General features: G+C 35.5%; 1 protein-coding gene across 1 annotated transcript in view; it reads right to left on the bottom strand.

Annotated features, from left to right (window-relative positions):
• Positions 1-247: 247 nt before the first annotated feature.
• The window catches only part of LOC131054972 (MOB kinase activator-like 1A), a 29,785-nt gene continuing 17,892 nt past the window's right edge, over positions 248-12,140 (bottom strand). Inside the window, exon 7 of the mRNA XM_057989579.2 lies at positions 248-762. Coding sequence (XP_057845562.1) covers positions 688-762 — 75 coding nt within the window. The 3' untranslated portion in view covers positions 248-687. The remainder of the gene's footprint in view (positions 763-12,140) is intronic.

Raw genomic sequence — 12,140 nt, 5'->3', positions numbered from 1 at the left:
ATTAGAATGATGCAAATGAAGTACTCAAATACTAACAAATCTTGAACTTGGAATTAACCGAACAAGCAGTATCTTGAGCGGTGTAATAATATATTCCACAAATCGTGGGCTTGGGATTACCAAGTAGTCGACAAACCAAATTGTGCTCATGTCACAATAAGTGACTGAAGTCATTTCCTTTCAATGGGATACAAGAGTGGGGAGAAAAAACTGAGTCGATGCTACTATTAGGATTGAAGTCACCATATAAAAATTACACACAAATTGTATTAACATTTTTTGCCAAATTTATAATATATAAATATTAAATATCAGTCTCAACCACAACATATTACCACTTCCATCTGTTATATGTATGTACAAAACACAGATTATTTGAATATCATGGCAGAGACAAAGGCCAGATTTATAAGTGAATACAATGCATTGGCCAATCTAGAGAAATTTGATTCTCTAGATTGGATATAGAACTGAATTTATTATATAGGAATCACCGGTGAAACAAAATCATATTGAAATCACATCCAATTAAAAACTTAAGGTTTCTTCAATAAGCTATACATTATTACACAAACATACCTCAAACTTATCTGTTAAGTGGATTCCTTGAGAGTACCAACCTTGCAACTTTCAGAATATTTCCAAGTACGGAAATTGGCAGAAACTAAAATTATAATGCTAAATTCGTTAGTATGGAATAAGAATGGAATCTATCAGATCCTGAAGGGGTGCGAGCTCCTTTTTCTCAATCAAATGGAACTCCTGTTCAAATAAAAGGAAATGATATCTCTACAAGTTAATATATTCATCATGAAAGCATTGATGATTGAATATTAATTAAATAAAGCATAACAAAATATAACCAGGTAAAACAACGGGTATATATTTGTGCAAGTCACAGAGATATGTACCAAGCAAACATTTAGAAGAAAAACATATAATGGAGAAAATGCATCATGATTTAATTCATTTTGAATAGCTGAAACAGGAATCCACAATCATTACTTTAGGACACCTTCTGACCATGGAAGATGCACCTTTAATCTTTTCTGCAACTAACAATAATGACTGTAATATCATATTAAGAATTTTGAAGTTTGATGCTTTTTTAAACAATGAAATCAGAAATCCAAATTATTGCTGTTAATATTAACTGATACATAACTTATATCATTACCTATGAATCTGAATCGTGATATTATTATTGCTGTTATACTACAGTTGTTGTTCTCACTACTGTCATGAATAATCTAATTGCTGTTATATTGCTGTCATGATATATTTACTGCTACTGTTATAATGCTGTCATGTTATATAGCTGTTGTAATGCCATCATGTTATACTGCTGTTATAATGCTATCATGATATTTTTAAGAGTCTTTTTTTAATGTCATGAACGTTGGCCGCCCCCAAGACAGTCAAGAATCATCTGAGACGTCCTCAGCCACCTCAAGGATGACCAGACGTCCACTGTGTGTTGCTTGCATCCTGATTTGGGGAAGGTGTTCCGAGATGTTTCCGCATTTTCTCAGTTGGTGGGGATGACTAGGGAAGTCCCCTAAAAACCCCCCATCCCCAAAACGCCTCAAGGAAAAAGGATGACAACTTGAGGGGTGGGGATGCGTCCTTGTGCAACGCAACATAAAATGAATCAAGCATTAGATGAGGTCATAACCATGGACTCCTGACACCAACAAAGCAATTTTCTTTTGGTTTTGATTTTTTTGTGTCCTCAAGGGTGTGGAAAGAGTTTGTATCCTTTAGGAAAGCATTTTTTGAAGATCGTGATTAAGGATGAAGTTCGTGAATAAGGTGAAGTTGACCTATGATGTCTGTAATCTGAAATCATGCATTCAATAGTACTTTGTGAGGTTGTTGAGCCCGTAGTTGAACTACTCACCAAAAGCAAAAACTCGCCAAGGCCTGAAAAAAAAACTCTGGAAAAACTCGGCCAGTACTCGACAAAAACTCGGCAGCTTTAAAAATTGCTTAAATTTAATTAGAAATGCATTTTTTTTCGCAAAATTTAGTGAGGAGATGCTTCCAATGAGTCAATAAATGAGAACACAAAAGAAACAAGCTGAGTCTAGATATATTTGATTGATTTATATGCAAATTGGGTACAAAATGACATCCTCTTATGGAATGTTGGAGGCTGATAGACTCAAACAAAATGAAATAGCAAATTGTTTTTCTAAAACTAAAAGTAAATACTACAACATTTTACATCTTCCTCTTCTTAGCTCTAGTGAAAAATAGGGGAGAGATAGAACTAGATGGTCTAGTCCTAGGAGTCTGATGTGCCTCCTCCTCCTCGCCAAAATGAGGTTGAGCGTAGCACCCCTTGCAGGGATCTGAGGGTGAGAGAGAGAGGTAGAGAGATAGGTCTAGATCTTGGGGGAGAGAGGAGAGAGTGAGATAGAGAGTGGTAGACAGAGGTGATGGAGGAAGAGTGATAGGAAGATAGATAGGTCTAGAATTCGGGGCAGATAAAGTGAGTGAGGTAGAGAAAGCGAGAGAATGCTGATAGGAGCCTACTGATTACTAAAAATTAAAAGATCTTCTAAAACCTAGAATTTGCATTATAACTCTTACAAATCTGAAACCGATCTCAAACATCCCTCCAATATATACATGAAATATAACTTAAAGTATAAGAAAGGAAAAAGACATTGAAATGTGACTTATGCTGATAGGAGCCTACTGGTTACTGAAATTTGACTGTCTGAAAATTTAGAAGATCTTCTAAAACCTAGAATTTGCATTACAACTCCTACAGATCTGAAACCACTCTCAAACATCCTATCAATATATACATGAAATATAACTTAAAGTATAAGAAAGGAAAAAGACATTGAAATGTGACTTATGCTGATAGGAGCCTACTAATTACTGAAATTTGACTAAGTCTGAAAATTTAAAAGATCTTCTAAAACCTAGAATTTGCATTATAACTCTTATAGATCTGAAACCACTCTCAAACATCCTACCAATATATACATGAAATATAACTTACAGTACAAGAAAGGAAAAAGACATATTGAAATGTCACTTATACTTAAATGTTATATTTCATGTATATATTCTAATGAAGAGAATGAGAGTGACTTGAAAAAAAAAATTTGACAATTTTTTGACATGTTTGGGTCTTTTTTTAATGCAGCCGAGTTTTTGTGAGAAACTCCCCAAAAACTTTGCAAGTTTTTGTGCCAAGTTTTTGTGCAAAGTCATAAATACTCGTTGAGCCAAAAAACTCACGAGTTTTGAATGAATATTATTGACTATAGAATTACTATTTGGAATTTATCATAATTTGAGTTTGAATCTGACTGCCTAAATTGCTTGCATGTAAAGGCCCTCAATCCAAGACAACATTAGCATGTGTCATAGATAAAACAACTGCAGGTTGCCTCTTGCTCGTCCAACTAACAAACACATAACCACTAGTGGACCTCCTACTATTCAAGTCACAAGACCAATCTGAATAAACAAACCCATGTGGAAAGGATTTTTTAAACACCCAACCCTCTTCACCTATGTCTAAACCACTACAATATCATTTGGAGATATGGAAGTGTTTCTAGATGCTGACCCAATCAATTTTCATATCCTGGAGGAATGTGTCTATGCCATATAACCATTGGATGTAGAACATTGCTTTTCAAAATGTTAAGCAACCTCAAGTGTCAGTTTTTTAAATCTTGGATGAAGGCAAATTGGAACAAATTGGACACTCCAACTATGGAATTGCTTGATCATGGTTTTTTCCTGGTCACTTTCATATCTATTAATGACAAGTTCAATCTAGAGCATGGGTTGTGGTTCTATGGGAAGTCGAGGCTATTCATGAAATAGTGAGCCCCCTTATCTAACATTGCTAAGGAGATTACTACCAATTTTCCACCCTGGATATGTCTGTATAATCTCCCTTTGATGATGTGAGGCCTTGGACTTATTCAAACTCTAATCAGTAATACGGGTAAATTTGTCAAACTAGACATAAAACATGCAAATCCTTCAAGAAGATATGCGAGAGTGTGTGCAATGATTGATATCTAGAACCTAATTAAACACATGATCAAAATACATTCATTTCAAGGCACCTTGATTCAATATTTAAATTGTGAAGGTTTCCCTTAACATTGTTTCAGATTGATCATAAAATTGTAGCTTGTTTGACAAATGTTGTCCCTAGTCGCAAATCTTTTAATCTTAAGAAATGGGTTTGAAAAGATGTCTGACCTGACAAAGATTTTATTTGTCGCAACCATGGGAAATTCTTGAATTGGCTCCTACCTTCCCCTTGTTGCAAAATGACTATCAAGTTTGGCTCCTTTGAAGCTATGGTCCCAACTACAAAAAATTCTATTGGATCTTGAAGATGGTTTGGAAAAAAATTTAAAGGAATAAGAAAACTTCTTAGAGGTATCGACAAATCCACATGGTTTAGAAGCACTAGAGGAAGAAGATGTTGAGCAACACAAAATTTAGAGCCATATCTCCGACCCTACCAATTTGATAAGTAAACCTAATGTTAGCCCATCTAGCAAGAGGAGAGGCAAGAAAACCAAAGTAGGAAACCTAAGACTAGAAGCTCAAGACGAAGTGGATGCTCTCTTCACGAAGAGCAAGTGTAATCATAATAAGAAACCCCTTGAACAAGGAAGGTTAAGGGTGATGGATCTAATGGTGTTGTAGTACTAGTTCCCTTTCGATTTTCTGCTTTTTTCCTTTTTGAGGTTTTGGTTGCTTTTCTCTTCTCTAGTTTCTTCAAACTTCCCATGCCTTACACTTCTCAATTCATCAAGTCTTAAGCTTTTTTTTAATTTTTGTCCTCGTATCTCCAATGGGACCTACCCCCAAGGTAGCAACCTGTCAACAAAAAAGTAATCAAATGTTCCTTACAAATATCTAAATACCCTCTTAACATAATAATTACTCTCTACCAAGGGGATGACACCAAAACGCAGGTTAGCTGCGAGCCTCCTACATGGGAGGTCTTGGGTTCGAGTCTGCTCTAGGCCCATGTGTCCCACACACAGGGAATGGAGAGATAAGGTGATGCTTGGGCATGGAAGACAAGACTGTACAACGAGATATGCGGGTGTTATTGCTGAACAAATATGAGGATGAGACACCTCAAAAATGTGGTCTCACCGGTTCATAGCTCCAGTCAAAAGTGATTCGGCTTCAGTCCATTACCAAGCCAAAAAAATAACAATAAATACTCTCTACCAAGGATTGAAAAGACCTAGTAAAGATTCTTGTTGCGTGGGCAATATCTAATCTAGTACAAGCCATTGCAAACATTAGGCTACATATAGAACTAGCATGAGAATCATGATACATATCCTCAAAATCATCATTCGACTTAAGAAATTAGTCCAATAAAATCCTAGTGCCTACAGGTAAGGGAAGACTCACTACTTCACAATCCTACATAGAAAGTCATTGCAAAATGGTATTAATAAATTTTCTTTGACTAAGCTAAAGCTTTCTATGAACCCAATCCCAATTGATTCCTGTTCCCAAAATGTATTTTGCAGCCCCTAAATCCTTCATGTCAAATGCATCAAACTTTTAAGCTTTTCCAATAAACATGTTGTCAACATATAGAAGAATAATTAACAATTGATCATCAATCATTTTTAAATGTATATAATGATCTTCCTAGCTTATAACAAAATTCAACTTCAATACAAAAGCATCAAACTTCTAATACCACATAGATAGAGACTACTTCAGACCATACAGTGGCTATTATAGCCTACAAATCAAATTCTCTTTTCCCTTCACAACAAAACTGTCAAGATATCACATAAATTTCAATCTTCATGATCCCTGTGCAAAAATGCAATCTTAAAATCCATTTATTCTACTTCAAAATCACAAGTAGCGACAAGAGAAAGTAGGAATCTGATGGAGGTTAGTTTAGTCACAAGAGAAAACATCCCACCAAAATCAGCTCTCTTTCTAGGAGTACCTTATTGCCACCATTCTTGCCTGTATCATTCCAACTTACCATCGCTTTGAATTTATTTTTAAATACCTACTTGCATCCAATGGGCTTCTTTACCTCAAGAAAACTCACAAGATTTCAAGTGTCGCATCTATCTAAGGCCATCATCTCCTCTTGCATGGCCTTCATTGAAGTCTCATGCTCTTCCAAAAAAATGGCTTCTACAACAAATCTAGGTTTCTCATTAGTACAAGATAAAGAAAATACACAATGGAAATCTAATGGGATATACCTATCTACTGGGTTTTGTTAGTCTCGTGGATCTCCTCAAAGGGTGGAGTAAGAGATTATGTATGTTCCTCTACATGCTCATCCATATGAGAACTATCCTCAATCTTTTTCTTCCTCTCCATCCTTAGGTCCAGCCCATAGTTCTTCGATATGTGCATCTTTTGGTTTTCAATATTTGTCTCAAAGTACACTGTATTCATTTCTTTTTTCTTTGATTGTCCTAGATCAAAAAATACTCTAAGTTCCCTTAAAATCACATCCTTAAAATAACTCATTTTCAAGGTTAGAGGATTCCAAACTTTATAACCATTAATGTGCTCACCATATCCAACAAATATAAATTTATTAACCTTGGAAGCCAAGTTAGACCATTTCTCTTTCAGCATGTGAACAAAAGCCTCACAATAAAAAAACTCTTAAATGCAGAACAAAGGGTTTCTTGTCAATTTGAACAAGGAGATCTGTTTACCAAGTAGTAAACAGTATTCACAGCCTCAACCCAAAAACGCCAATCCAATTATGCACCACTCGGCATACTTCTAACTCTATCCATTAACATCTAATTCAGCTGTTTTGTTTACTACACAAAACCTACATGTCTATAGTAATCATCAAATTCCTTAAAGCAATACTCACTCCATCATTAGATCTTGATAACCTTATTTTTCTCTCTAGTTGTTTCTCAACCAAGGCTATAAATCCTTCAACATAGAAAAAACTTCATATTTATGTCTCAAAAAATAAACCCTAGTAAACATCCACTAGACCAAAAACCAAATTCCATCTTGCAACCATTCTTATCAAACTCTGATGCACTCTAAAATCATCTCTTTTAGACAAAAAGAAAACCTAAAATATGCAAAACATCAATGAGAGTTTTCACTCTCCCATCACTTAAACATAGTTTTACCTTCCCTTTACCAACAATCTAATGCAAACTATTGTCATCAAGGAGCACCTCACCAGTCATAAGTTCTCTAAATAGAGAGCTACTCCTTGTGAGGAGTCATGTGGTACTAGGTACCTGAATCAATAAGCCAAGAGTCATCACTGGCCAAATTAGCAGAAATAAATAATGAATCACTAGCATCATCATTAGAGGATTTTTGTGTGGAGGAATCATCAAAGTTCTTGTTTCTACATTCCTTCTTCATATGACCCTGCTTTCCATTGTTTTAACACCTCAATCTGCTCTTCCTGGCAGTTTTGGACCATCCTTTTGATTTGAATCTATCCTAGATTTCTTGCATTCCCCTTTTGAACCATCTTCATACTTTGGCCTTCCCCAAACATGAATTGCATCCTTAGAACCCCTCATCCATGAACTTTCTCCTCATTTCTTCGCTAAGAAAAATTGCAACAAAGGTATCCATCTTCAATCTACACTAACACCATTGCTAGAAACAATTAATTTTCCCATAATTTGGGCAGAGAACAAATCAATAAAAGATATCTTCCTTCCTCATCTATCCTAACATCTACACTTTGTAGCTAACTCAAAATCAAATTAAAAGCACTAAGATTCTCAACAATGAAATCTCCTTCATTTTCAAAGAGTACAATCTCCACTTATGCTACAATTTCTTTGTTAGACTCTTTGTTTGGTAAAATCGCCTATTTTGTTTCACGAATTGAATATAATAACCTCCTCTACAAGATTCAAGAGAATGGAATCTACAAGACAGCCAAATAGTTCCCTATACCTTCTTGTCCAACTCTATCCAATCTTAGTCAAGCATACACAAGTTTTGTTTCCTTTGCAACTACTCTACATCGATCCCTCTACAAAAGATCCTATATTTACAACTTCCACAACTCATACTCAAAGCCATTGAATTTATCAATCTCTAAATCAAATGTACTAACCACATGGCTCCAACTACACAAAACTTTGCAAAGCCATTGAGTCAAAAGCTTCCATTGTAGCCAAAAACCCAATGCTTCCAAGAAAGGCATCCATCTCTAATCAAAATCAAAGATCTAATACCAAATGTTGAAAAACGATACTATAGTAAAAACTTAAAGAAATTGTGAACAAATCTAATAAAAAATACTCATAACACCAAATGTACATGGAGAAACCCTTTCAAGAAAAGAAAAAGAAAAACTTCACTAACAAAGAGTCAATAAGCTTGTATTTATCAAGAATAGTATGTTACATCGATACAATCTACTCAACTCCTTAGGCAAATAACATTTTTGGCAAAAATACTCAACTTGTAGTAGACCATAAAACCTCTATCATTGCATCCAACTTATGAAGTAAGAAGAAGAAACCACAAGTAATTTACCCAAAACCATGGTCCATGGCAAAAACCAATGCCCCCATCTACAATAATGACCACATTCATGATAGACATGACCACTACATGCACCTTTGACCTCATTACTCTAGTAGGAATGCTTCTCCAAATCTAGCACTCCATGATGTAAATATCAACTAACATGAACCCCACCAATCATAACAAGATACTCCACTCTTCTCTATGTATTTCCCAAGTGCTACATTGGACAGATGATCAAATACAGTGAAGATTATGACTATATAACTCTTCACTATTGTTACCTCCTTTATTAATACCACTACAACAATATTCCAAGTCCTCGTGAAAGATAATAATTAAATAATTATTTCTAAATATCTCCCATTGGCATCCAAGTACCCATTTCAAGAAAGTTGGAGATATATATAGACATGAAACTTATGATTGCAAGGTTAATAGCCCCTACTACTATCACAATTATGGATGTAGATCCATATCAATAAAATAGATCCTTATCGGAGCTCAATGAAACCTTTAGAACCATTTTGATTGTAAGGAAAGCAACAAGCTTTGAAGGAGTGTCAACATTTTGAAGTGGTTCGGGAACCTATGTCAACTCCCAACAAGGTTCTCACAACCTTGTCGAAACCCAACATGGTATTTGAAACATGTTGAATAAGGGAGAAGGGTGAAGGCCTATTCTTGGGCTTGGTGAATGTTTTTGATGGTTTTATAACCATCGAAGGTTGCTAATGGTAGTTCTTTAATGCCATTTATTGTGGATTACAAGGAAATAATAGAAAGGGCAAGCTTTATACTTGTTGAGGTTTTCAGGTGGTTTCCAAAACCACCTAGGGAGGCCAAAAGGGGTTGTTGCAACCCACTATTTTGCCAACTTGAAAGGGAAGAATACAAGATACAACAAAGAAGCTCACAATAGCTAAGGATGGGGCACCAATATCACTTCAAAATATTTTCAAACAACCTAAGCACCAAACGTAGTGGGACCGAAGGCATTAATTTGCCCATCTTACTATAGCTATCCATACACCAACTCGCCCCTCCTATTTTTTGAGCACCATTAAGACCAAAAGTGATGCCTATTGTGGATATGAGCATCTATACTCCACTAGTACAATAAAGACATGGTCAAGGTATGTATGAAGCACATATATGATTAAGACTTTAACAAGAAAAAATGGGCATCGTTTGCAACTGTAGGAAGTCGTGAATTATTAAAGCCCTCACGCAAGTTTGCACATTTCCTATTTGGGATGACTTGTTAAAGGATATAGGTAGATTGAGTTTCATTTTCAAGGAGGATAACATTTTTTGGATTGGAGAGGCTCAGAGGAGCATAGAAGAGAGAACTTACATGGCAAAGCTAGAAGGTTCATAGTTTCCAGGTTTGGATATTGTAACTTTGGTATTTTAAGGATCTAGTTTTAGTCCAAGTTTGTGATAACATATGTAACCTTTGTAGATCAAGTGATTAATGGCAAAATCAACCCTCAATGAGTGTTTCCATGTGTATGGTGTACATTTTTTAATGTGTTTCCATGTGTATGGTGAACATTTCTGAATGTGTGTTGTTTAGTTTGTGAGCCAAAAGATTATAAAATCTTTGCATAGCCTTTGTAAGATACTTATACAACACAATAAAAGAAATGTATGGGCATGCTCATGGATTACCGAGTAGACTCACTCAATATTTTGCAACTATAAATTGTTATTTTGAATGCATGTGGTGAGCCCAACTTACCTATGCATGTTTAAAGGCACTGTCTTTTGTGGTGTCTTGATTAGATATCACCTTGGTTTCAATTATTTCAAATTTTCATGTTTGATTAAATTCAAAGACTCTATGGACCAAATAGATAAAGGCACTAATCCATTAATAACTCTCTCCCCATCATCCTCAACACACTCAAAATACATCAATCTAAATATCTTTGGAATGCTATTAGTTTAGTGTGTTCCAATTGCCATGTCTGAATGTCTATAACATCTAAGGGGTTATCATAAAACACATTTACAAACACTCATATGGTAGGTCATTTGTTTTAATAAGGTGCTTAACCTTGAGTCTCCCAAACCAACATATAGTGACAAAGTGACAACTGAAACAAGAGTGCACTATGCAAGGGGTATGATTTGCATCAAAGTGAACGTTGTGCTCCTATAGCAAAATCTATTATAGTAACTTAGGGAAGCCCCATTTGGTCTTGCAAATCCGGAAGCAAAGGAGGTCTTACCCACCTCAACAATTGGTCCTATGTTGCCCAACCTAAATATGGATTTGAAATTATCTTCCCAAGTTTGACACCCTTGGCACTTGGGAGATTATCTAACCTTTTGGATTGTATAACTCAAATTACCAACAAGATGCTCCCCTTGATGGACCCTTATCTCCAAGGAAGCTAGTTCACCATTGCTTATCTAGGCAATTTGTTCCTATTTAATATCTTTCAATTAAACTTTCCAGGATGCACTCAATTACCTAAAGAAATGCATACACAACATAGAAACACTTCAAGGTGAACAGCAATCCAAGTAAATAGGATCAAGAGTTTAAGATTAGGACTTTCACGTTAAGCAGGCATTGATTACCCCTAAAACAAGCTAGATGGTATTGTACCATTGAGCTTGGCAATTAACATGACAGACTTATCTATCCCATTATTAAACGCGTGCTTCAAACCAAAGTAGAAGAAGACAAAACAAAGACCTTATAGTCAAGCACCTAAAGTCACTCTCCGTCTTGTCAAACTTTCTCATCTTGTTCTCCTCATCAGTCAAGAACTTCCCTTAACTACCGTCAAGATCCTATAATTGCCCCTCTCCCACTAGTTGAGTGTCCTTCAAAATCTAGGCCTATTGGCTGAATGCATGAATTACCTTGATCAATGGGGAGAGGAAGTTGAAACTGAGTTTCCAAAATAGCTCAAGTGGTAGGTTGAAAGCCTCAAACAAAAGGCCACATATGCCCTAAGACTACTAGGTGCTTTGAGTGTATAAATGCCCTTATGTCAATTGAGGGAAATATGTACTATATCTATATTATAAATAACGTCATTCCATCATGTTGTATGTCATCTATTATAAATGAAATTCTCTGCTACCTAACATGTGCCTTCTAGGAGAGAGGAATGCCACTAAGGAAAACATGCACCATATCTTTGATATATTAACATAAAATTGGAGCTTAGTATAATATAATACAGAATAAGAAGAGTGTGCAAGAGTTTAAATAGATCTTCTGACTCTCAGCAAGGTCGGGTCCAATCTGCTCGGAATTAGAGTGGCCCAACTTTCCATGCAATTTGAAAATAAAATAAACAAGTGAAAGTATGAATATTTATCAAGTACACTTTTCATTCAAGCATTGAAAGAAATTGTATGCCAAACAAAGAATTAGAATTGAAGTACACAAATTACTACTACAATATGACTAGCCATATTGACATAGGCCATTAGCCTTAATAAATTGCATTTCAAAAAAAAAGAGTAAGTGTGAAAGCACGAGTATCTATTGAGTGCCATTTTCATTCAAGCATTGGAAGAGGTTATATGAGAAACAAAAGAATTAGAATAAAGGTTCCAAAATTACTGCTACAATATGGCAA

The sequence above is a fragment of the Cryptomeria japonica genome, chromosome 2 (assembly GCF_030272615.1).
Source record: "Cryptomeria japonica chromosome 2, Sugi_1.0, whole genome shotgun sequence".
Taxonomy (NCBI): Eukaryota; Viridiplantae; Streptophyta; class Pinopsida; order Cupressales; family Cupressaceae; genus Cryptomeria; species Cryptomeria japonica.
This window is presented reverse-complemented; position numbering and strand designations above follow the sequence as displayed.